Source organism: Mirounga angustirostris, unplaced genomic scaffold (genome assembly GCF_029215605.1).
Source record: "Mirounga angustirostris isolate CCGP_5_RB_7025 unplaced genomic scaffold, mMirAng1.0.hap1 SCAF_4, whole genome shotgun sequence".
Taxonomy (NCBI): domain Eukaryota; kingdom Metazoa; phylum Chordata; class Mammalia; order Carnivora; family Phocidae; genus Mirounga; species Mirounga angustirostris.
Window position 1 is genome coordinate 16,981,988 of NW_026991712.1, and position 27,304 is coordinate 17,009,291.

A 27,304-nucleotide genomic window follows, 5' to 3' on the forward strand; every position below is an offset into this window, starting at 1 on the left:
CTTTGTAGTATTATGAAATATAGGATTTAAAATTATGTCAATTATTTTGAATAATATATTTTTTCATATAGGCAGTTGGCCAGACAGCAGGCTGATAAGAAAAAAGAAGAGTGCAAAGAAGGTAAGTAATGTTAAAGGCATTTCAGATTGAAAACATGTAATTCATATTTTGTTTACAGATGTATTGAGGTACATAAAATAAACTGTACATATTTAAAGTTTACAATTTGTTTGGTTTGTTTTAAGTGTATGCCGTGAAGCCACCACCGCAATAAGATAGTGAAGATAACTATCACTGCCAGAAACTCCCTCAGACCTCTTTATAATCACTCCCCCTACTCCTCTCCAGGCCTTCCACACACCAAGATTCCTGAGCAATCACCAATCTGCTTTCTATCACTATAATTTAGTTTTCATTTTTTAGAGTTTTATGTAAATGAAATTATGCAGTCGCATTCTTTTTGTCTGGCTTTCTTTCTCTCAGCATAATTACTTTCAGTATCATCCACATTGTTTCATATTCTTGCCAAGTATTCCATTATATGGATATACCACAGTTTGTCCCCCGCCCAGTTCTATTGATATAATTGACATATAACATTGTGCATGTTTAAAGTGTACAATAAATGTTGATTTGGTACATTTATATATTGCAAAATGATTATCATAGCTTTAGCTAACACCAGCATCCTGTCACATAATTTCCATTTCTTTTTCGTGGTGAGAACATTTAAGATACACTCTCTTAGCAACTTTGAAGTGTGTAATACAGTATTACTAACTATAATCTCTATGCTGTACATTAAATCCTCAGAATTTATATGTCTTATAGCTGGAAATTTATATTCTGACCAACAGCTCTCCTTTTCCCTCACCAGCCAGTCCTTGGTAACTAACATCCTAGTCTGTTTCTATGAGTTTGGCTTTTTTTAGATTCCACATTTAAATGATATTACACAATATTTGTCTTTCTCAGACTTCTTTCACTTAGCATAATGCCCTCAAGGTCCATCCATGTTATTGCAAACGGCAGGATATTCTTTCTCATGGCTGAATGGTATTCTGTTGTGTATGTATATTTTACATCTTCATCCATTCATCCATTGAGGGATACTTAGGTTGTTTCCCATAATTTGTTTATTCCTCTTTTGGTGGACATTTGGGTTGTTTCCAGTTTGGGGCTATCACATTTGAACGTTTGTATACAAATTTTTGTATTACATATCTTTCCTTTTCTCTGGAAAGCAGAATGGCTAAGTCATATGGTAAGTGTATGTTGTAACTTTATTTTTGTTTTCTATTATTTTTAAGAACGGTAAGTTCAAGATACTGTGATTTTGTTCTATGAAAGTATAGCTATTCAGTTGTTCATTTTAGAATTGTTTTATAAATGCCGTTATTTAAAATCATTCCATTTTTATGTACACATCTTGAAGACAAAGTGATTCCAGTTACTCGGTCATTGAGGACTAGAAACATTGTTCAAACTAAAGAACACTTGCATGAAGAGAATGGTGACGTTGAAGTTCGCCGCAGTTGCAGGATTAGAAGTCGCTATAGTAGTGTGAACCAGTCTGTGCTGTTTGACAAACTTATAACAAAGTAAGTAAAAATTATTTAGATCAAGATGATTTAGCTGGCAAAATTTTTTGTTGGGGAAGGATCATAAATTTCAACTAGCTTAAATATTTAATATGTTAAGCTGTGTAAAGCATAAAAGAGAATGATTATTAGAGGGCTTTGTAATGGTCCTATATATGTATTTAAATTCTTGGAAAGAGGGGCACCTGGGTGGCTCAGTCAGTTAAGCGTCTTCCTTCGGCTCAGGTCATGATCCTGTGGTCCTGGGTTTGAGCCTCTCCTTCTGCCTGCCACTCCCCCTGCTTTGGTCTCTCTTTCTGTCAAATAAATAAATAAAATCTTAAAAAAATAAATTCTTGGAAAGAAATTTTAGAATATTGTTGCACAAGTGAATCAACGCCTTGTATAGAGATATTTAAAATCCCAGCACTCAAAAAATACAGTGGAAAAAAAAATAAAGTTTTTAATAATGTGCTACTCTTTTACAATTTTAGCTTATATTATGTCAATTTTCTTAAAGCACTGCCGAAGCTGTACTTCAGAAAATGGATGACATGAAGAAGATGCGTAGACAGCGAATGAGGGAACTTGAAGACTTGGGAGTGTTCAATGAAACAGAAGAAGTAAATATATCCTTCCTCAGCCCTGAAACTAGTGTAACATTGTGTGTCAACTACACTTCAATAAAAAAGAATATGTACATATATCTCCTTCCATTTAGGGGATAATTTAATGATCTCCAGTATAACCTTTTTTCTATGGTACCTATCCATTTTTTGGTTAAATTATTCATCATTTTCAACATTTTTAAACTGTCCAGCATTTGTTTGATCAGTCACTAGTTACTGCTATAGTTTAAGAGTTTATAGCTGTAAATACCTGCATTTTAAGCAGGATAGGAAGATCCTACTGAATTTTTTTAATATACTCAATGTTAATGGCTTTTGTTTAAACATTTTTAGGAGAATCTTAATATGTACACAAGAGGAAAACAAAAAGGTATTCAAAGAACGGATGAGGAAACAACTGACAATCAAGAAGGCAGTGTGGGTTAGTCTTTTGTTCTACTCCTGGGTTTGAATTTCAGCACTTTTTATTTAGTAGAAGATAGCTTTTTTATTCAGAAGTTGTGACATTTATGGTAGTTTGTGAGAGATCAAAGGATTGGTCATGATTGAAAAGTGAGGACAGGGAAGAGCTTAAAAGAATAGTATGTCTTATTTGGGAAAATACTTGAAATCAACAAATCTAAAGCAAATAAACCCGGTTTGCTTGTATAGTATATCTGCAGACAACACGTCTCTGTTAAAAGGTGATAAAAATTAAGTTTAGCTCTTCTGTTTAGAAATTGCTGCTATAATTTATTAGAACTTCTCTTGAGTGAAAACCGGTTTTCTGAAATGCATTTTAAATATTTGGTGAGGGTGTTTCACAATTTCACAAGCAGATTATTTGAGTTAACGCTCCATGTAATTCAGTGACAGCCAGAAGGGCTGGATGGAATTTAAAACTTAAATATGAAAGGCAAAAGCTAAGTGAGAAGATACTCTAATTTGTCAACATGTTAAATTAACTTAGAAACTTAAGTATAGTCACTTATATTAATAAAATTAGCAGCAATACCATAACCTTTAGTTTGGTACTACTGACAATAGCCTTTAAACTTCTTTCCCTGCTTCCTTTTTCCTTCCCCTAGTTATTTTTAATTCTACAATTTACTTCATTTGTAAAAATCTTCATTTATAGGCTGCAAAAGAATTACAGATCATTTCTATGAACAATCTAGAAGCAAATAAATTTTTAGAGGAGGGTCTCTTTCTCCCTGAATTCCACTGTGTTAAAAATCATTAACATTTTAGTGACTATCTTGAAAGTAAATGTTTCTTAACTGTAGAATCATCTGAAGAGGGTGAAGACCAAGAAGATGAAGATGATGGTGAAGATGATGAAGATGATGATGATGATGATGATGATGATGAAGATGAAGAGGATGGGGAAGAAGATAATCAGAAACGATATTATCTTAGACAGAGAAAAGCTACTGTGTACTACCAGGCTCCACTGGAAAGTAAGTGCTATATATATTTTTTCCAGGAGAAGCTGTAATTGTATTACCTTTATCTTTACTGCCTTTTCTCTCTTATTTTTCATGTTTTCATTTTACAGAATACTCATGGCTGTTGTCTTTCATAAACTGTGCTAAATGTGCAAGAAATCATTTCTTCAAGAAAGTTAGATATTAGCCTTGACCAAAGCAAATTGGCCGTTTTGAAATTTCATGTCTGTGTTTAATTATTTTAGATTTATTTATTTATTTAGATTTTACAGCTTTCTACTTAGGTTATTTTGCCACTTTGTGTAAATAGGACCTTTTTTGATTTATGTTAAAGTTATACCTCAGTACTTATGAGCATATATATGCAGGGCTGATAACCAGCTGTTATGCATCAGTATAATCGTAATGGTTGTTTATGGCCAGTGTATGTTTTGGTTGGTTGGTGTCTGTGCTATACATATTTTCAAAAGCAACCCTGCAGATATAAAAGATTTAAAATGTGAACAGTAAAACAGTCTGTAGAAGGTATGTACTAGTATTTTCACGGAAGGCAGCACCTTTTTGAGTATTTAAATGAAGAGCAAAATTATTTTCATACGTATTTATATATTACATACTTATAATTCTTCTTTTTAGAACCTCGTCACCAGAGAAAGCCCAACATATTTTATACTGGCCCAGCTTCTCCTGCAAGACCAAGATACAGATTATCTTCTGCTGGACCAAGAAGTCCTTATTGTAAACGAATGAACAGGTTTGGTTCTGAAGTAGTGATTGATTTATGACAACATAATTATGGCTATGTTAGGGTAGGATTCTAGAGTCTTAGGATTGGGTGTATCCAAATAGAATTCTAGAACCATATATTTGGGAGAGTTAGCTCTTTTCCTATAATGCTCTTACCCTTACTACCACTGACTGGTTTTTGCTTTTGCTTCCATTAATAGGAATTGTTAATAACTACCATGGTAAGGTAGTTTATTCCATTGTTCCACACTTTAATAATAGAGGCTACCTTTGCTTCAGTGTTTACTGTATTCCTGGCTTGGTGTTAAGCATCTTACATAGGCTGTTTCATTTAATCTTCACATTGTTTGAGTATAGGTGTAGTCTTGTCTTCGCATAGTATCACAGACATATTTTCTCACTATGACAAACGTTCTAGGTTACATAACTTTCTAGACTTTTCATGATACCATCCTTTTCTAGATCTGTTTTTTTTCCAGGTGTTTTTTTATTTTATTTTATTTTTTATTTTTTTTATTTATTTGACAGAGAGCGACACAGCGAGAGAGGGAACACAAGCAGGGGGAGTGGGAGAGGGAGAAGCAGGCTTCCCGCAGAGCAGGGAGCCCGATGTGGGACTCGATCCCAGGACCCTGGGATCATGACCTGAGCCGAAGGCAGTCGCTTAACCAACTGAGCCACCCAGGCGCCCCTTTTTTCCAGGTTTTATTTCCACTTTTTAAAAATTCATTTCTTTCATATAGTAGGAAGCATTTTTTCTTTGACATTTCAAATTACTTGTAGGTTTTTTCCCCTTCTACATCCTAACATTTGTTGGTTGTATGTCATAATTAAGTCCAAAGAGGTAATTCTTGTTATTTTCTCATTCTCCCAAGTAATAAAAGGTTTTCTGATTCACTAGAACTTTTTGGGTAATAGTAACATTATAGTAATTCATGAATGAGAGAGTTTGTTGGTGAAGACTAAAGAAGGCAAAAAAAAAAGCACATTGATAGGGAAATGGTACTTTTTCCTAATACTAATTTTCTCAGAGGTGAGACAAATCCTTCAAGACTTCAACTATTCACACAGTTCTTGAAAGTCTCCTCATAGAAGCAAACTATCTAATCACAGAAAGCAACACTTTCATAGGTGCTGACAAATTCTTCTCTTCTAGGAAAAATATGAAATACTACTTGTGTCCCTGGCTCTTTTAATTTCATTATCAGAGTGTCAAAAATCAAAAGTGTACATTCTAGATTTCCTGTTTCGTCATCTCTTTTCATACAATCAGAGCCCAGAAGGATGGAGGACCAGGAGGGTAACCTGTCAGGGCTGCCCAAGATAAGTTGCACTGAAAGGAGGCCACACTGTCATTACTTTTCATAGGCCTCTAAAAATGTTAAAGACCAGTATTTTGGTGGTGAAATCTAATGATCTTCAGAAAATCAGGATAAGGCATAATGTTCCCTGGAATCCCACCAAGCATAAGGCCCAGGGTAGCTGTCTTGGTTGCCTGACTCAAAGGACAAACCTCTATTAGATCCAACAGAAGTGAAAGGCTGGCACTTACTTTGAGATTTAGTTTCTTTTCTTTTAATGGATATATGTTTCTGAAAGTAACTTACTTAATGACTGACTGCCTCTATAATCACCACCTACTATGTTATCTTGCAACAGGTAGGATGTTTTTTTGGGTTTTTTTGCCTGTTTGGTGCTCAAGTTCCCATATCTGGTTTACAGAGTCTACCCTTTATGGAAAGTGTCTCATAGCTCTTTGGGTACGGGATTTTTTTTTCCCACTACAATTATTTAACAAATGTTTGAGTACTACCATGTGCTAAGCACTATGGATATAAAAATGACTAAGTCAGGATTCCTGCCCTTGGATCACATTGACTAGTGGAAGATTCTGACACATTTATTTTATATTTTTTATTTGTGTATTTTATTTATTTATTATTTGACTGTAGTTGACACACGTGTTACATGAGTTTCAGTTATACAACATAGTGATTCAGCAACTGTATGTTATGCAGTGGTCACTACAAGTGGAGCTATCATCTGTCACTATAACAATGCTATTAAAATACTATTGACAGTATTCCCTATGCTGTACCTTTAACTCCTGTAATTTCATCATTCCATTATTGGAAGCCTGTATCTCCCACTCCTGGTCACCCATTTTGCCCACCGCCCCTCACAACCCCCTGTCTCGCAACCAGCAGTTCTCTGTATTTATAGGTCTGATCTACTTTATGTTTGTTTATCCATCCTGACACATTTAAAGTATGAACTAAGAGATTTAAAATGTTGACCCTGAGTCAACATTATTTGACTTAATGATTTTGGTTTTGGTTTTGATAGCTTTGTAAAGATTTTTGCTTTTTGATAACAGTTTTATTGAGATATAATTCACATACCATATAGGTCACCCATTTAAAGTGTACAATTCAAGGACTTTTAGTATTTTCACAGTTGTACAGCTCTCACCACAATTTTAGAACATTTTTCTTGTCTCAGAAAGAAACCCTGTATTCTTTAGTTATCTCCAATTCCTCCAGCCCCCACCCCCAACCCTAAGCAACCAGTAATATATTTTCTGTCTCTCAAGATTTGCCTATTCTGGGTATTCCGTTTATGTGCACTCTTTTGTGAGTGGCTTCTTTCACTTGGTACAACATTTTCAAGGTTCATCCACATTTAGCATGTATAGTACTTCTTTTTTTTAATACCAAATAAGATTCCATTGTATAAATATACCATATTTAGTTTATCCATTTATCAGTTGATAAACATTTGGGTTGTTTCTACTTTTTGGCTACTGTGAATACTATCATGAACATTTGTGAACAACTTTTTGTGTGGACTTATGTTTTCACTTCTCTTAAGTATGTACCTAGAAGTGGAATTGCTAGATCAAATGCTAACTATATTTACTGTTTCAAGGAATTATCAGATTATTTTCCAGAATGGCTGCTTTATTTTACATTCCCACAAGGAATGTATGAGAGTTCCAATTTCTCCACATCTTAACTAACACTTATTATTATCTGACCTTTTGAATGTAGCCCTTTAAGCCCCCCCTTTTTTTGTAACACTCTTGCCAAGGCTGTGTAAACATCTCTTCCCCCTTTAACAACCTTCATGGTAATTTTGCTCAGCCTTTTTACTTTTTATTAAAGAGACCAGCTTGTTTATAGTTCATGTCCTACTTCACCTACTTAGGCATGGAAACAAAGCACACATCCAAAGAATCGTTTGAACATTGCTCTTAGTATCCATGGCAAGTGGTCCAGAAACCTTGCACCCACAGAGGAGGACCTTCCAAGGGTCTTTGGCATACTTATAGCCGAGCTTCAGGAATGCTGCCTCTAAGCAGGATTTTCTTTCTTATGATTGCTAACCTCTACTCATCTAAGGTTTATTCTTTAGCTTCAGTCTGCAGTTTCTGGAACAAGCCTAGTCCCTTTGAACGCGAAGGTAACATAATAGTATTCCAGAGTATTCCTTACCTGTTGTCAAGGTGCCGGGACTGGCAGCTCTAGACACTGGTTAGACTCACAGCGCTGACCCAGTGTTTATCCATGCCAGAAGTTCAGATGTTTTTAAAAAGCAAAGTGGAAAAAAAAATAAGTGAATGTGTGTTTAGAATCTTTTTAAAACTGAAATAATGGCCTTTCTACAGTATAGTTATGAAGAACCTGGACCCATGACTATGACTGCCCAGATTGCAAGCCCAGTTGTTCCATTTATTAGTGACCTTTAGCAAGTTACTTACCGTCTCTTGTGTCAGTTTTTGGACCCATAGAATGAGGAGGACAATATTATCTCTCTCACAGTATTGTGAGAATTAGATGAGTTAATGCATGTAAAGCATTTAAGATACTATTTGGCTCATTGATTGCTGTATGTTTTTGTTATTTTAACAATACTTTAACTCTTTTGGTTTGTGAAATCAACAACTGGAAATCAGTATATATAGAATGTGGATTTTTGGAATAGAAAGACAACGGTTTGAATTCAGACACCATCATCGTCTCATTCGTTCGTTTTGAGCAAGTTGTCTAAACTGTGAGCCAGCCACATTGGCCTCAACTCTAAATGAGCATGCCATATGTACTTGTCCAAAGTTTAAGATTAAATGAGATAATATGTCTACTAACTGGTACAAGAAGCACTTAATAATCGTTAGTCCTTTTTATTAATTGTGAAGTTGGTCTTAATTATGTGAATATATACTGAATTCACACAGTTATATGAATTATGTGCTTACAAGTTAGTCTTTTTGTAATATTAATGGGAATATTAAATTCGTCTTTCGTATAAAATTGCAGACTTGTGCTAGATAGTTTTAGTTTCAGGCTGATCACAAAAATGGTCTTGGGCATGTTTGAAAGGTGGACAGTGGAGGATCACTTTCTCATTTATGTCTGTGTTTCTGTAACCCCTAGCCAAAACTCTTGGGGCCATTTGTGTTTCAGAATTCAGGTTGGAGGGCAGGGGGGAGTCACAAAGGTAATGTGCAACATTAACATCTCTAGGAGTGTCTGAGCCAGTAACGCCTAGTCAGATGTGTTCTATAGCAGAACATAAGAATAATCATTGTAAGTGGGACAAATAGAGACTATGAATTGCCTTTATGACATGTCAGATCCTGCTATGTGAATAGTGGAGAAACTTGTTTTCCATGTACAAGATGCTGGACCTACATTATGCAGATAATAGATTGTGAACCTTTTATATTTTTGGAAATATCTACTTACTATGATTGCACTCTAATTCAGGAAAAGCTCTAAACCCTGAGGCAATAGAACAATTAAGGCTTTCCCAGCTAGATTCTTTGTCTTTCCTGTGGGTCTTTTGCAACAATGCAAAAGTATAAGTGATTTAAAACTTTTTTCAGTATTTGTAGCACTTGGCATCTTATTTAATACTACCAACTAGCCTAAGAATTTGATTATATTCTTATCCCATTTTTGTAAGTGAGAAAATTAAGGCTTATATGGTTTAGGTAACTCATCCACATTTACACAGCTGTTAAGTGGCAGTTGTGAATTTATAGTTGATGATCTGTAGAGAAAAGGCCATCTTATTTCTCACTGGTTTCCTTGTATTTGAACTTCTTGATCCTTTCTGGTTTACATAAAAACTCTAGTGTTCTCCTTTTTTTTTTTTTTAAAGATTTTATTTATTTATTTGAGAGACAGAGAGCATGAGAGGGAGGAGGGTCAGAGGGAGAAGCAGACTCCCTGCCGAGCAGGGAGCCCGATGCGGGACTCAATCCCGGGACTCCAGGATCATGACCTGAGCCGAAGGCAGTCGCTTAACCAACTGAGCCACCCAGGCGCCCGAGTGTTCTCCTTTTAAGGTTGACATTTCAAAAGGTGATTCCCTTCCAGATGTGAAATTATATATAGTATAATATTGAAAATACTTTCTGAAATTACAGTCCCAAAGAGTCTAAAACCCTCTTTTTCCCACCTTTCTCTTAGAGGAAAACTGATTTATATCAAGACTAAGAAGTCATTCTGCCTGAACCATGTCCTATCATAACGAACATATGGTTGTGAGCTTTACCCCAGCTTCCTATCTTTTTTTTTCCCTTCCTCTTGTTATCCAACTCTTTTATTCCTTTCAAAAAAATTCAACCAACAAAGCCTACTTCATTGGTTCAGCAAACATTGATTTTATGATAAACCTTTTTGGATCCTTAGGTATTTCTGATGTTTGCATCTTACGCCTCTGTTTTTCCTGCCCTCCTTCATCATGATTTCAGTTTTCCTCTTTACTTTAGGCGAAGGCATGCAATCCACAGTAGTGACTCTACTTCATCTTCCTCTTCTGAAGATGAACAACACTTTGAGAGGCGAAGAAAAAGGAGCCGTAATAGAGCTATCAACAGGTAAGTGTCATACTGATGCCTTTTAAAACTACAAGCTATTTTTTTTTAAGTGCTGAGAAGGCTGAATAATTTGGGAATAGGTACAGCTTGATCAAATTTAAGAATTAAGTAAGAGGTTAATGTATAAACCGGAATGCCATCTTGTTTGAAATACCTGTATGTGAAACTAGTAATAGATTAGAACATATGTTTTCTGACACAACCATTGTATAGCTCAAAATGGTGCTTGGTAAACACTGACGTGAAGAAATAAAGTTTTTTTTTCATTTTAAATGTATTTTCTGTTTATAATAATTCAATAGTACATTCTTATTGTAGAACTCTTTAGGAAAATTAAGGAGTTTACTCATTTCATTATTCTGTAGTATAAGTTCATGTACGTTCGTAAGTTCGTATGTAAGTTCACAGCAAGGATTATTCCCATTTTACAGATGTGGGTGGGTGAGTGAAAAATGCAGTGCTTGTATCCTAATAAAATAATATTTTTATAGAGTAGAAAGTAATGTTTGATGAAACAGAATACAATAATTGAAGGGATTTGCAAACCAACCATTCTTTGTATCCTAAACTCTGTTCTTTTATAACATTAGATCTGCCCTAATGTGGTAGTCACTCGTTACGTGTGGCTATTAGGCACTTGAAATGTAGCTAATTTGAATTGAGAAATATAAATTTTTGTAAAAAATATACTCTTGGATTTCAAAGATTTAGTACAAGAAAGAATGTAAAATATCCCAATTTTGTAAATATTTATTTTGCATATTGAAATGGTATGTTTTAGATAAGTAAAATATATTGTTAAAATTAGTTTTACTTTTTTGTTTTAGTGTGTCTAAACAAAATTTTAAATTACATTTTGACTTGCATTTCATTTCTGTTGGCAGCAATGTGTTAGATCATCCACAACTTGTATTATTTAGACTACTTGGATTTTTCTTTGCCTTCATTCCTAGAAATGTGCATCTAATCCTGTGGATTTTATAGCATGCAGTTATATTTCTGTTAAGGATTATTTAGGAAATACCTTTTATTACAAAGCCACAGTTAAAACGTGTCCATCTCTGATTTCACAGCGTAAATTCCTTGTGGAGTCTGGTGCTAGCAGGACCTGGCACTCAGGGTGGGTCTGGAGTGCTCTTACTTGTGTTCAGCTGCAGCATCTTTCTTTGCTTAGGTGCTCTCAGCCTCGAGCATGAGCAGTTTGCATTCTCCATCTATGAAACAAGCAGGTTCTTCTAGGTGTATTCTGTGTAATCTACCATAACTGTTTTTGAAAGTAGTTAGGAAAGCAGTGATTCATTCTTGCTTGAGAGGATTGATGTGGATCCAAATGCTCGGTGGACTGTGAATGTTTTGCTGAGAGGTATTGTAGCAGAGTTGTTGCAGGTCTGGAGACACACTGCTTTGGTCTGAGTCCTGGATCTGCCACTTTGTGTGACTTTGGGCATTTTAGTTAACCTTTTTATGCCTCAGTTTTCTTTTAAAATAGGGGAAATAATAATGCCTACTCCATAAGACTGTTATGAGGACTTAATGAATAATTGCATGTAAAGCCCCCTAAAACAGCTTGGCAAATAGTAAATATTCTGTATATGTTAAGCACAGTCATTATAAGGTATATTGATACAGACTGGATTCCCAAACATGAATTGTTTTATGGTGCTGTGGCATCTTGAACAGTGGTATTTCATTTGACTGTATATCTTTAATAATAAAACTTCAGAGATTTCTAACATTGAAGTTCTCAACCTACAAAGAAAATGAGGAAGTTGAAATACATATTTTCACAGTGGCTGTGATTGAAATTTAACCTTTTTAAAAAGGAAAATATCCATATTTTAACATGGAATTTGGGGGAGAAAAGTGAACTGATGGGGTGTTTTTTTAAAATCTTTTCTAAATAGGTGCCTCCCGCTAAATTTTCGGAAAGATGAATTAAAAGGAATTTATAAAGATAGAATGAAGATTGGAGCAAGTCTTGCAGATGTTGATCCAATGCAACTAGATTCTTCAGTGAGTACTATCTTGAAATGTATGCTTGAACATACATACTGTTTGCTTTAATTAAAGTTAAATAAACCAATTTTCTATAAATCAGAAATTTTACAGACTTTTTTTTTTCTTTTTTTCAAATCTTCAGGCTACGACTAAAATGCTGTTACTCATTTGACTGTGTATGGGTTGAGTATAGTTTAGGGATGGAATGACATTTTAACTTTGACTCCAAATCTGAGAATGTCTGTGTTTCCCTTCCATTATCAGGTACGATTTGATAGCGTTGGTGGCCTGTCTAATCATATTGCAGCTCTAAAAGAGATGGTGGTGTTTCCATTACTTTATCCAGAAGTCTTTGAAAAATTCAAAATTCAACCTCCAAGGTAATTTAATTGTACATTTTATTTTAGCCAGAATCGAGGCTATGCTACTATTGTCCAGAAAGATAACACTTTTCTGTTGAAATTTTTCAGGCCTATAGTAATTTATTATGCTTTGGGTACTTTGAATATTTTTACCTTCTTAATGTTTAGCTTGAAAAATGGTTTCAAAATGGATTATGAAAAGAAAAATAATTTCCAAGGCTTTTCCTACATTTAGTGAAATTCTTCCCATACATATTGTTTACTTTTTTTCACTTTCATAATTTAGTTTCAGATTTATACCATGTACATAATTTTAAAAGTCACATTGTACTATAAGTCTCACAAAGGAAAAAATGATAGTAGTCTCTTCTCTACTCTTCCTCCTCCCACTTTCCAGAGCCAGCTACTTCTAACTCCTGTTTATCTACTTAAATACATATTTATATAATATGCTTATACTGGGGGCGCCTGGGTGGCTCAGTCGTTAAGCATCTGCCTTCTCCTCAGGTCGTGATCCCAGGGTCCGGATCGGCCCGCATCGGCTCCCTGCTCAGCGGGAAGCCTGCTTCTCCCTCTCCCACTCCCCCTGCTTGTGTTCCTGCTCTCGCTAACTCTCTCTCTGTCAAATAAATAAAATCTTGGGCGCCTGGGTGGCTCAGTTGGTTAAGCGACTGCCTTCGGCTCAGGTCATGATCCTGGAGTCCCGGGATCGAGTCCCGCATCGGGCTCCCTGCTCGGCAGGGAGTCTGCTTTTCCCTCTGACCCTCCCCCCTCTCATGGGCTCTCTCTCATTCTCTCTCTCAAATAAATAAATAAAATCTTTAAATAAATAAATAAATAAATAAAATCTTTAAAAAGAAAAAAAATATGCTCATACTGTAATTTTTGGTCTGTTTTAGAATCTCTTGACTTCTAACATGAACAGGCTCTTTTGCTTTCCCCACCCCCCATATATATATACATTTTCTTCCCCGTCCTTATATGCTCCTGGTAGCTTCTTTATGCACATATAAAATTGTTGAATCAATTTTCAGTGTGTGCTTTATGGTTATGTAAATATTTTTTACAGCTGAGCCATATAAAGTATATTATGACTACATTTTCTCTCTTTTACAACTCTGCTCTTTCCCCTCAGCTTTAATACTGTTTGCCTGTGGGTGGGGTTTTTTGTTGTTGTTGTTCTTTAGGATTTTTTTGTAATTAGTTTTATATGTACTTTTCAGTTCATGCACAGAGTCTTTGCTAGAGATAAAACTCTTCAGTACAGTTAAACATGTCGAATAATTTATTGACTCCTCCTTATTTTTCTAGACACATCTTGGAGCTTTGTTCTCTTGCTTCCATCCAGATTGGCTCTTCTTAGTCTTGAAGCACAACTAAGCTTTGGGACTTCTCATCACCCTCAGTGGGATTTCCTTCATCTTTCAGTGCTGGATTCCCTGCTTCCTGGAATTGACTAAGACCTTTTTTGTTTTTAAGTAATCTCCACACCTAACATAGGGCTTGAACCCACAACCCCAAGATCAGGAGTCTCACGCTCAACCAACTGAGCCAGCCAGGTGCCCCTAAGATCTTTTTTTACAGCTGTGTTTTGATGGAGTACATTCTAGCAATATCCCGAGAATAAAGAATGCACGAGAGGTTTTTATTTTCTTTTTGAGAATGGTCATTGAACCACAGTCTATTGATGTGTCTTTTTCCCCTCCCACTTTTTTTAAATTTAATTTTATTTTATTATGTTATGTTAGTCACTATACAATATATCATTAGTTTTTGATGCAGTGATCCACGATTCATTGTTTTCGTATAACACCCAGTGCTCCATGCAGTATGTGACCTCTGCCTTTACAATGTGGAAATGTGTCCTTTGATTTCTGGGAAAGTTTTTTTGTGTCACTTCTTCAGTAATTTTTCCACTCCATGTTTTCTTTTCCCTCAATTCATGTCAATTGAATGTTGGACTTTCTAGATTAATCTACTTTTTTTTCTTGTTTTTATCTCTTTTGATCTTTTTTCCTTAAGTGTCTAGTGGGGATTTCCTTAAGTGTCTACTGATCCTTGGCTCTCTATTAATATTCAAGGGTGAAGGTGGCTTTTTTAAAAAGATTTATTTATTTATTTGAGAGCGAGAGTGCACACACAGGCATGCACAGGGACAGAGGGAGATGATCTCCAGCAGAATGCTGAGCACCCCCATGGGGCTTAATCTCCAACCCTGAGACCATGACCTGAGCCGAAATCAAAAGTCAAGTCGCTCAACTGACTGAGCCACGGCAGAGCAAGATGGCGGAGGAGTAGGAGACCTGGATTTCGTCTCCTCTCAGGAATTCAACTGACTGAGCCAATCAGGTGCCCCAAGAATGGAGCATGTTTTTAAAAGCTCACTTGTAGAGTTGTTAATTTGTAGGCCTCACCTTAGGGTGATTGGTGGGTGGTGATTCTTTTACCAGAAATCCACAAAGTCAGTATCTAGGCGTGTTTTTCCCCACCGGAGACAAATCCTCCAGTTTTCTGTCTGAAGCTTATGAGCCTGGCTGCCAGCATTTTAGCAGTAGGCCTGAACAAGGGTCAGTAGTCTACACTGTTGAGCATGGAGTTTTGAAATTAACTTCTGCAGCACATCTCATCTTGTCCTGTATCAGAAAGTAAACTATCCAAGCAGTTTGCCTGCACAGAGTAGTAAAAAGGGGTGGTCTCACTGTTTTTTAATAATGTCTTATGCCATCCTCCTCAATTTTCAACCCAACCCTTCTCTCCTGCCTTGAGATATATTACCTCTAAATTTCAAGAGGTGTTTTGCAAATTAGCTTTTTTTTTTTTTTTTTTTTTTAAAGAGAGGGGGTGGTGGGGGGAGCCGTGCGGAGGGAGAGGAAGAGAGAGAATCTTAAGCAGTCTCCATGCCTGGCATGGAGCCCGACCCCAGGCTCGATGTCACGACCAAGATCATGACCTGAGCCAAAATCAAGAGCCGGACGCTTAATGGACTGAGCCACCCAGACACCCCACAAATTAGCTTTCTTATTGGGAGCTTTACTTTATTTTAGCTGTCATATCACCACACTTTTTTATCTTTTTCCTTTTTCTTCTAGTTTTTATACCTTATTAACCCATATTTAAACCCTAGTCCCTGATTCCTTTTTCCTTCTGAAACTTTTCTTCCTGAGTCATCCTGTATAGAAACATTGATTTAAGTAAACTTTTTTAAATTAGTAAGCTTTTTCCCTTTTCCATTATAAAAAAGTTATATACCATACCTCAATCACAGTTAGACATTGGTGAATTAATTTCTTTACCTAGAAAGATATTAATATTACATAATGACCCTTGCTGCTTATAAGAAGTATTAGAAGTCTTAGTTAAAGTAATTTAGTAAATTGGGTCGGGGGGGTTGCCGTCACGACCCGGTCTTTCCCTCAGTTTTCCCTCTCTGCCCCTGCTGTGGTTTGCTGCTGAGGTGGCAGAGCTGTCAGGAGGGGCACAAGTGGGCATTTCAAGGACCCAAGATTGCCCAAAGCCACAAAGAAAATGGTGGAAAATTCACCATCCTCATTGCCTCAAAAAGCAATTTATGGCTTTGTTCTTTTTTTTTTTTAAACAAGTTTATTTAAACAACAAAACGCTTAACTTGAAGGGAAAACTATCTAGGATTCATTTCTTTTAGAGTAATTTATCCCTACTTAAAGACAGATTGCCCTACATGTAACAGCTACATACAAAATAAAGTTGTCCTTGGTTTTACAATGATAAATGAAAAACATTAAAATTTTCCAATCAAACAAGGTATGCAAGGATTTTTATGTTCTTTTTTTTGTTAAACAGAGGAAAATAACTTACTGGAATATGAAGATAAGAGCTGACTGAGCATGCCACTAACGGAGAGAGGGGATATTTTCACAGAAGCAGTATTTTCCCCCATCCCATCTCCATTTGATGTTGATCAAAACATACCATTGGCCATTTAGTTAAAAAAAAAAAAATGCGATATGCTTGTGCACGTACACAGTTACTTTATGTACAATAAAGGAATGGGGAAGGGGAAAATGAAAGAATAGAGGAAACTATACTGCAGTAGTCAGGATGTGGTGGAACCAAATAGCTGCTTTCTAACTGAGAATGTCTTCTTGGTCTGGAGGAACAGAGTTCTGGAATAAAGTAGCAGGTTCCCCTTTTAGTAGACACCTATCTGCTGCTGGGACACATCAATTATATCTTCATCCTCCATTTCCAACTGTGCAGGTGTGTCTGTTTCATTGATTGGCTGCCCATCAAATCGGAATCTGATCTGACTCATTGACAAACCCTGTCGTTCACAATAGGCTTTCATTAGATTACTAAGTGGTGTGTGCCTCTTAATCATAAACTGCATCACAGAACCATCCTGCCCGCCGCCTTAAAATTAATATGATCGTTGTTCTCAGTCTTGATGCCTTCCTTGGGTTTTTCGTCGGCCGCGGCGAGCGCTGGAGTCCCTCAGCTGCCGCTTCACAAAAGAGGTACCAGGTCCACACTGAACGAGCACACAAGCAGCACCAGGAGCAGCAGAAGAAGCTATGGCTTTGTTCTTTTCTTAAGCTCCCAATTTGGCTCCATACTACATTTTTGTGTGGGCTTTTATTCCTGAGTTTTGGCTAACCTCCTTAGGCTAAACCTATTGGCCTCAAAAATATAGGGCAGTTGCATTGCCTCTCTATCTCCTCATTACTAACGTGATCAGTCATTTACTCTTATTTGGAATAAACATGGTGAGTACCTCTGTCCACTCAAGTCCATTCATACAACCACACATAATTATGCTAAAAATCAGTAGCAGAAGAGATACCAAAAAGAGGCCATCCCAGCATTAAACAGATATTCCTGTTTTATTTATTAGTGAAGTAAACCAAAATGTTCTTTCTTGTAGCGAAAGAACTTTATGCCAAAAACTGAACAGTATGTAGACTAACACCAAGCATTAATTATAAGGTTTTTAACCTAATAATTTTGGCCATATTTTGTTTTTGTTTTAAAGATTTATTTATTTGAGGGAGAAAGAGTGAGAGCAGGAGGGAGGGGCAGAGGGAGAGAGAGTTTTAAGCAGACTCTACCCTGAGCATGGAGCCTGACACAGGGCTCAATCTCACAAACCTGAGGACACAACCTGAGCCAAAACCAAGAGTTGGACTCTCAACCAACTGCGCCACCAAGGCACCCCTATATTTTGACTTTTTTATAATACCCAATACTGAAATGTAAAAGAAGTAGAATTTCTCTTAAAGTTCCATGAATATTATAAATGTTCTCAAATATTAGTTATTAATGGACAGAATAAAATACATTACTGTAAAAAAAAGTAATTAGTAAATTTAAAAAGAACTCCCGATTTTTTCTCATCTCCTCTTCCTTATAACATACATTTCCCCCTTACAATAAATCAAATATATGATTGTGTTAACCTACTGGTTTCATATGGTGTGTTCTCTTTCTGTTTTAATGGCTGAATAATATACCATTATATGGATGTATCCCTTTTTTTTTAAATCAATTCTGCTATTTCTGGCTATTTAGGTTTTTTTAAATTATTATCACAATGAATATCTCATTGCTTCCTCTTTGTGTGAATCCTTCCTTAATTCCTTCTTTAGGATGTAGCCTCACAAATGACATTGTTGGCTCAATAGATACATTTTAAAAAATCTGTTCCTGCCTTGGCCTTTGTAGGTTGAAATTTTCATTTATTTATTCCATTAGTGTATTGTTATTGTAGCAGTTGCTTTGTTTTTTTCTATCTGCATTTGATCATGTCCATTTCTAATTTTTCTTTTATATATTATTCTTTTGATAGATTTCATCTATTACTGTGAATTTTTTCCCACAATTCTTATTTTGTCATTTTTGCTTTTCTGGAATCTTCTTTAATGTTACTTTTATATGATGATCTGAAATTGATTATTTCATGTTACTTTGGTAGCACTTAATCCCTGACGTGTTCTGTTTCTGTACCCTTTTTACATTTCTAATAAAAATGATGAGTACAGTCCTTTTTTTTTTTTTTTGGAATTCTAGCCAAAGAGCAATGAATAACTTGGGAAATACGTATAAAACTATAGATTACCCCATTACAGTGATGTCACCAAGAATGATTTCAAATTATTTACATTGTCCTAGTCCCTGCCACCCAAACACCAGTTATTTAAGCTCTCTTATCTTAACTTTCTTTTCTATTCATTCCCGTCATGTTTTCTTACAAAACTTCTGGTGCTGTGTTACTGGCAGTGAAACCAGAGGTTGTAGATGAAATCTGCTATTCTTCCCCCTGATATGTTACAAAAGTAAACTATCAAGGGTTTTTAAGAGTGACTTATTTTTATGCAAGGTAAAGTAATATGATGAGCATGATGAGTGAATAAAAGAAAATAGGTTTCAAATAAAGGGTTTTATTAGTTTCAGTTTTGTAGTATTGATATTTTCAGGTTTTAAATTGTACTCTGGATTGAAACGATATTTCAGTTGTCTTATTTACTTTTTTATTCACTAATTAACTGCATTCATGAAATTGGTTTCTAATTTTGTTTAAATAGTCTACTTTTTAATGTAGTCTAAAATAATACTTATTCTTTTATAGAGGTTGTTTGTTTTATGGTCCACCTGGAACTGGAAAAACTCTGGTTGCCAGAGCACTTGCCAATGAGTGCAGTCAAGGGGATAAGAGAGTAGCATTCTTTATGAGGAAAGGTGCTGATTGTCTGAGTAAATGGGTAGGAGAGTCTGAAAGACAACTACGATTACTATTTGATCAGGTATGATATTAAAATTACCTATACAGACCTATAATCAATGTAGATGTAAGTATGTAAGGATTAGATAAGTCTTGTATTTAATCATGTTTCATAGAAATAAACTCTGAAGAATTAGAACAAATACATACTCTTTATGGATTATTTTCCTTTGTATGTCAAGATAATACTGACCTATGATGAACAGTTTTATAGGAAAAAGACAAAGGAATAATTGGATCTAAGTTCTTTGGAGTCGTAGGTCTCATATCTAGAGAGAGACTGAACTCTCATACTTAGCAGTAGTGAATTGTCTCATTATGTGAGTTGAAAATAAGTTCTGCCCTAGAGTGACTTTCATTTTCATATCCCAGATTGTATTGACAGCACATTGTGATACATTCTGATCTACTGAGGCATATTGCTGCAAATGCTTTTAAATCGCTTTATAGAACTCACTGAGTTTCTTTGACTTTATTGAAATAGACTTTTTAAAAAAAAACAAAACTATGGCATCTTGCTAAATGTTTTCCCATCCTGACCGGGAGGAAGGCTATGTCATTGTCTTCTGGTCTTCCTCTTGTTTCAACAGTTGGTCTTGAATAGATAATTTTATGTGTCCCAATAACTATAGTTACATGAAACCTAAGGTATATGACCAGCATTTTGAATATTTCCAATTGAGAATGCAAATAAAATTAAATTGTTTATATTAATATTTTAGTTTGGATCCTCAAAATATAGTTCTTGGATTTACATTTAGATTTATAAATTATTAATAAATTCTTGTAAGCAAGTTGGAATGAAAATGTATTAAAATGGCTCATATTAAGTCTATATATTTGAAGTTACTCATGATAACATACAAACACTGGACCTGTTTTCTAGGCTTATCAGATGCGCCCATCCATTATTTTTTTCGATGAAATCGATGGTCTGGCACCAGTACGATCAAGCAGGCAGGATCAAATTCACAGGTAAACCTTGCTTGATGGCACTTCTGCCTTTCTTCTTGTACTCTGAGCTGTATTGATATGGCATGAGGAATAGAATGTTAAATAGTGAAAGATACTTTACAAACCAATAGTTTCCTTATTTTGGTAGAACCCTAATATATAGTACAAAAAGAAAAAATGGACCTGTTCTGCATGGCAAGGTGTTCACAGGCACAGTATCAAAATATTGGTTACAGGTTTAATTCATGAAACAAACTTAAAAGCCCACTGGCCAATGAGGTATAAGGCAAATGAAATGAGTGAGGCAGGCCTATAGGTAGAGTGGGGCCAAGGTTGGGAATGTGGTTGAGCGGCTAATCCTCAGAGTGCAGCCAGTTGTTTTTAGCCCCAACCTGTTAACTGAAGTGCAGAAGCTGACTCAGACTTGAAAAATGAATTTGTTCTCTTTCTTAAATGTTATGTTCAAATTTTTGTGTTAAGTATCTTTTAAACGTTGCCAACTAATTCAGGTATTTTTAAGACACTGCCTTGACCAAACAAAATATGTCTTAGTGCATGACTACTAGTTTGAGATTCAAAGATTAGGCCAACTTTTCCATTTTTAAGATGGGAAATTTGCACCTCCTCTGTGACAAGCTGACTGCCCAAGGTGGGGCACTTGCCCCTGCCTCAGCTTGAATCTAAATTACTTTTAATCCTCATTCCTCTTCAGTTTTTCAAAACTTCTTTTCAGTTGGTCTCATGTATTATCCATAATTGCTTAATTGGGATACCCTAAAGCAGATGTTTGCATGCCTTCATATATGCCAGTATAGTTTTTTTATTGTGAATAATATAAAGAGAAACAAGACATAATAATGTGAGTGATAGATAGGTTTTTATTTTTCTAATACCTAACAATATTTACTGTAGTCTGGTGGCCTTCTTTGACTTGATGCTACGCAATTTCATTTGTTGCTCTCAGTAAATTAAGATGTTAAATGCTATGGTAAAAATAGTTGCGTCTGTAATACCCTACCAGTAATCATACAAACTTTTTATACATGGCACATGTCATCATCAGCCATACTGTATTCATTGTGTTAAACTAATTGAGTGCTGACTGTGTTTTGGAATAGTTCTAAAAGGAATTGGAGAAAATGATAGCACAATTTGGGAAGCACACGCCATCTTAAATACATACATATATTTTTTATTGAAGGATGGTTGACATACAGTGTTATTTGTTTAAGGTGTAAAACATAGTGATTCAGCAATTCTGTACATTAAGCTGTGCTCATACCAGGATAAGTGTATTTACCATCTGTCACCATACAACATTATTACAATATTGACTGTATTCCCCATGCTGTACTTTTCATCCTCATGACTTATTTTATAACTGTAAGTTTGTGCCTCTTAATCTCCTTCACCCATCTTGCTCATCTCCCAACCCCCTTCCCTCTGGCAACGACCAGTTTATTCTCTGTATTTATGGTTCCGTTTCTGGTTTTTTGTTTGTTTTGTTTTTAGATTCCACATATAACTGAAATCATGGTAGTTGCCTTTATCTGACTTACTTCTCTAGGTCAATCTATGTTGTGGCAAGTGGCAAGATCCCATTCTTTTTTATGGCTGAGTAATACTCCATTGTATACGTATATAGCACCTCTTCTTTACCCGTCCATCATCTATTGATGCACAGTTAGGTTGCTTTCATACTTTGGCTATTGTAAATAATGCTGTAATAAACATAGAGGTACATATATATTTTTGAATTAGTGGGATTTTGAGGAGGGTAAATAACCAATAGTGGAATTATTGGATTAAATGGGGGGTATTTTTATTTTTTAACCTTTTTTTTTTTTTTTTTAAAGATTTTATTTATTTGACAGAGACACAGCGAGAGAGGGAACACAAGCAGACAGAGTGAGAGGGGGAGAAATAAGCTTCCCGCCAAGCAGGGAGCCCGATGCGGGGCTCGATCCCAGGACCCCGGGATCATGACCTGAGCTGAAGGCAGACGCTTAATGACTGAGCCATCCAGGCGCCCCTATTTTTTAACTTTTTGTGGAACCTCTGTACTATTTTCCATAGTGGCTGAACCAGTTTACATTCTAAGTTACAGTGCATGAGGGTTTTCTTTTCTCCACATCCTTGCCAACACTTACTATTTCTTGTCTTTTGATATTAGCCATTCTGACAGGAATAAGATGATATCTCATTGTGGTTTTGATTTGCATTTCCCTGATGATTAGTGATGTTGACCATATTTTCATGTGTCGGCTATCTGTATGTCTTCTTAGGGAAAATGTCTTTTCTTTCAAAAGAATGTGCTCTTCCCATTTTTTAACCAGATTATTTGGATTTTTTTGGTGTTGAGTTGTATAGTTCTTTATATGTTTTGGATATTAACACCTTATCAGATATATCATTTGGAAATATCGTTTTCTATTCAGTGGGTTGCCTTTTTGTTTTGTTGATGGCTTCCTTTGCTTTCCAAATCTTTTTATTTTGGTGTATTCCCAATAGTTCAATTTTGCTTTGGTTTCTTTCGGCTGAGGAGACAAATCTAGAAAAATATTGCTAAGGCTGACATCCAAGAAATTACTCCCTATGTTTTCTTTAAGGAGTTTTATGGTTTCTGGTTTCACACTTAGGTCTTTTTTCCATTTGAGTTTATTTTTGTGAATGGTGTTAAGAAAGTGGTCCAGTTTCAAAGTTTGCCAAAGCAGTCCTGAGAAAGAGCAAAGTTTGGAGGTATCACAGTCCCAGATTTCAGAATATGCTACAAAGCTATGGTAATCAGAACAGTATGGCACTGGCACAAAAATAGATGAACAGAACAGGATAGAGAGCCCAGAAATAAACCCACGCTATAGGGTCAATTAATCTGTGACAGAGGAAGCAGAAATATGCAGTGGAGACTAACTGTATGTAAGAATATAGGATAGACAGTCTCTTCAATAAATGGTATTAGGAAAACCAGGTTGCTACTTTCATTCATATATACATATATATATATATGTATGTATGTATGAAACTTAGTGTATGCAAGTTTTGGTTTGGGCTTTTTTTAACCAAAGACTTAAACAATCTGAGCATAAACATTTTTGTTAAATTAAGCATTTTTAAAAGTTACATGATTAAACTGTGTTTTTTATTTGTTAGTAATAATACGGTAAGATAATGCAAATAAGCAAGTTTGTGAATGCCTTAGAAATACGATTTTTAGCCTAAGAGAAAGAGGATATAAATATAAAATAAGTTAAATTAAAACCTTAAAATCTTGGGGGTCCTGGGTGGCTCAGTTGTTAAGCATCTGCCTTCGGCTCAGGTCATGATCCCAGTCCTGGGATCGAGCCCCGCATCAGGCTCCCTGCTCCAAGGGAAGCCTGCCTCTCCCTCTCCCACTCCCTCTGCTTGTGTTCCCTCTTGCTGTGTCTCTCTCTGTCAAATAAATAAATAAAATCTTAAAAAATATATCAAAACCTTAAAATCTTTACTTTGAATTGGTAGTATCAGTATGAACTCACAATGAATTTTTTTAAAGAAAAAATAGTTTCTAGCTCTGGATACTTTAAAAGGCCTAGAAGCTATTACAATCCAATTAAATTCATACCCCTGGCAACCAAAATGTGTTCTCTAAATACTAGGGCTCTTAGGAGAGATGGTGGATAGTGGAAATAAGTCTGGAAATAAGCAAGACAAGCCTGGAATATCGTGTAATGCCTGGAAGCAAGGGAGCAATCAGAAACTGCCGGAGTCGCATCAGAGTGACATAGTCAGTTTTGAAGGAGTTTCTATTGGCCAAGATGGGGTAATTTGAGCATCAAAAATAATGACTACAACAGAGTGAAATGCATCAAATACATAAAAACTGTCAGTTTTTAATGATTTTTTTAAATAAAAACCTAATTGGTCACTAGAGAGGATGCTAAAACAGTGACTCATTACTCTGAAAATTGATAAAGAAAATGCATCAAGCATTTCTTTTTCCTGTCCTGTTACTATGATTCAGGCCATGATTCAGAGTAATTTAATAATTGAAGGAATAACATTGTTCTTTATAGGAAAATCATAGTTTATAAATGCAAGGAAAATTATTGAAATAGAAAAATCACCATTTCGCAAATAGTGGATCTAGACCTGTGGTTTCCAACTGGGAGTGGATTTTGCCCCTCCCCCCACATGGGACAAATGTCTGGAGCCATTTTTGATTGTCACAAATTAGAGGAGGTGGGCCATCCACTACTGGCATCTAGTGGGTGAGGACCACAGGCGCTGTTAAACATCCTACGGTGCCAAGGACAGCTGTGTACAACAAAGAGAGTTATCTGACCCAAATGTTAATTGTGCCAAGATTGAGAAACCCTGATCTAAGCAATAATTATCAGCAGCTGCAAAAACTGGTAAAAAGGTTGATAGTGAAGTTAATGATGAATGTAGTAAACTGATAACACCTCACCTAAACCCAGTCCCCTAATCTTAAAGGAAAAACTGGCATTATGTGCCTCTTGCATATACAATATTGCAAGTACATGATATATTCCTATGATATATGCTATCCCAAGTAGTTCAGCCTGCATCTGTTAAGCTTCTAGATCTAACTGCCAGTTCATAGGAAATAGGAGAGATAGAGGACAGGTTAAAGGATCCTATCAGGAAGCAAGCAGCCCAATCCAGAATGTAGAAAGGAGATTTTACAAGGCAAATGACCCAGTTTCTTCAACAAATAAATGGCATGAAGGAATAAAAAGAAAGGAAGATTCGATGGGAACCGTTAAGGATTTGAGCGACATTTGACCAAGTGCAGTGTGTGGGTCTTGGCTTAAAAAATGAAATGTAAAATGGGGCACCTGTGTGGCTCAGTTGTTAAGCGTCTGCCTTCGGCTCAGGTCATGATCCCAGGGTCCTGGGATCGAGCCCCGCATCAGGTTCCCTGCTCTGTGGGAAGCCTGCCTCTCCCTCTCCCACTCCCACTCCCCCTGCTTGTGTTCCCTCTCTCGCTGTCTCTCTCTCTCTCTCTGTCAAATAAATAAATAAATAAAATCTTCTAAAAAAAAAAAGAATGAAATGGAAAAAGATATTCTGAAACAATCAGGAAAATTAAGTATTAGGTGATATTAAGGGATTATTGTCATTTCCATTGATGTCCTAGTACTGTGGAGTTTTGCAAAGCCCTTATCTCAGATATAAATACATTAAGTATTTAATATGAAATGTGTATGGATTAAATGATCTGTATGAGGTTTTTTGGGTTTTCTTTCTCAAAAAACTATTGGATTAAGTTAGAAAAAAGGACACTGAGTCGGAAGAGCACATGACTCTTGATTTTGGGGTCGTGAGTTCGAGCCCCATGTTGGGTGTAGAGACAAATAAATAAATAAAAAAAAGGAAAGAAAGTGGGTGATGAAGATGTGGAGATTGTTTTATTCTCTATCCATAATTAAAATGTAATTAAAGTTCTGTTTTTTATGCTTTATGTATATTCTATTTTATTTGGGAGTTCTTTGATAATGTGTATACAATGGACCATTTTTTAGATACAGTTTGTCTACTTTTTTTTTTTAATGTTGTATCCTTTTTTGGGAACTCTCAAGTTCCTATGTGAAGTTATGCTTTACGAAATGTCTTCCAGGATCCATTTGTGGCATTCTAAAGGCCATTTATGTTTTTCATTGATTTTAATCTCTATGCCATTTAGTGTGTTATTTTACAGTTTTTAAATCTATTGGAAGTAATGGCATGCTCTGAGAAAATTTATTCACATGTTTATTAAATCTTAGCAAAAGAAGAAAAAATATATATTTAGCATCATATGTTTAATCTCTTCTCTCTTATCTTTACATTTAGTTCCATTGTTTCCACCCTGCTAGCTCTTATGGATGGATTGGACAGCAGAGGAGAAATTGTGGTCATTGGTGCAACCAACAGACTGGATTCTATCGATCCTGCTTTGCGAAGGCCTGGTCGCTTTGACCGAGAATTCCTTTTCAGCCTACCTGACAAAGATGTAGGAATTTAACATTATTCAGATTTTGACAGAATATGTTGCCCATATCATAGACAAATCTTGGCACAGTGAAAATTTGAAGATTGAGTTTTGAAGCAAAAAGTCATATGTGATTAACATCCAAATATATATGTGTGTATTTTTAGGGAAGCATTATTTTATTTAAAGAAAAGAAGTTGGATTTTTTTTATTCTTTTTTTTTTTTTTTTAAATAAAATAATGCTTTCCCTAAAAATACTCTTAAAATTTTCTCAATTTGAGGGGCACCTGGGTGGCTCAGTCAGAGTCAGTTAAGCATCCGACTCTTGATTCTGGCTAAGGTCATGATCTCAGGGTCGTGAGATCAAGCCCTGCAACGGACTCCGGGCTCAGTTCAGAGTCAACTTGATATTCTCTCATCCCTTTTCCCTCTGTGCCTTTCCCCACTCATGTGCTCTTGCGCTCTCTTTCTAAAATCAGTCAATCTTTAAAAAAAAAAAAAAAAAAATTCTCAATTTGACCATAGCCTTTGGTTGTTACCATACAACTTTATTTTGCTTCAGAACATGTGGCCTAATGAATAGTCAGTCCTTAGTCAATTTATTAACATTGGTTTTTTCATGGATACTACCTTATAATCCTACCCAGTTATTTTAAAGCCGCTTAATCTTTTGAGAACCAAGCAGGGAAATATGAGTAGAGCTGTCAGTACTCTTAAAAACAATTCTTGGGGCGCCTGGGTGGCTCTGCTGGTTAAGCATCCAACTTGATTTCAGCTCAGATCATGATCTCAGGGTTGTGAGATCAGGCTCTGCGCTCAGCGGGGAGTCAGCTTCTCTCTCTCTGGAATAAATAAATAAATCTTTAAAAAAGCACAATTTTTAATACGTACCAGAATGAACACTAGTCTCATTATTATTTAATTTCGTACACATTTATGGTGAGCACTAGAACTTGAGCACTATAAATGCAAATCTTCTTTAACATAAACTTA

The 27,304-nt window shown here is 35.8% G+C and overlaps 1 protein-coding gene, 1 non-coding gene and 2 pseudogenes across 2 annotated transcripts in view; 2 read left to right on the forward strand and 2 right to left on the reverse strand.

Annotated features, from left to right (window-relative positions):
- The window catches only part of ATAD2 (ATPase family AAA domain containing 2), a 73,248-nt gene that overhangs the window by 17,415 nt on the left and 28,529 nt on the right, over nucleotides 1–27,304 (forward strand). The window contains exons 3-14 of the mRNA XM_045895951.3: nucleotides 72–121; nucleotides 1,437–1,602; nucleotides 2,102–2,204; nucleotides 2,544–2,631; nucleotides 3,476–3,649; nucleotides 4,274–4,391; nucleotides 10,161–10,268; nucleotides 12,173–12,281; nucleotides 12,531–12,646; nucleotides 19,230–19,404; nucleotides 20,269–20,357; nucleotides 26,172–26,331. Coding sequence (XP_045751907.1) covers nucleotides 72–121; nucleotides 1,437–1,602; nucleotides 2,102–2,204; nucleotides 2,544–2,631; nucleotides 3,476–3,649; nucleotides 4,274–4,391; nucleotides 10,161–10,268; nucleotides 12,173–12,281; nucleotides 12,531–12,646; nucleotides 19,230–19,404; nucleotides 20,269–20,357; nucleotides 26,172–26,331 — 1,456 coding nt within the window. The remainder of the gene's footprint in view (nucleotides 1–71; nucleotides 122–1,436; nucleotides 1,603–2,101; nucleotides 2,205–2,543; nucleotides 2,632–3,475; nucleotides 3,650–4,273; nucleotides 4,392–10,160; nucleotides 10,269–12,172; nucleotides 12,282–12,530; nucleotides 12,647–19,229; nucleotides 19,405–20,268; nucleotides 20,358–26,171; nucleotides 26,332–27,304) is intronic.
- On the reverse strand, nucleotides 14,117–14,189 carry TRNAR-CCU (transfer RNA arginine (anticodon CCU)). The gene has a single exon. It is a non-coding gene; the product is annotated as a tRNA-Arg (tRNA).
- On the reverse strand, nucleotides 16,797–17,095 carry LOC123858494 (small ubiquitin-related modifier 2-like; annotated as a pseudogene).
- LOC123858496 (phosphatidylinositol N-acetylglucosaminyltransferase subunit P-like) lies at nucleotides 17,203–19,219 on the forward strand (annotated as a pseudogene).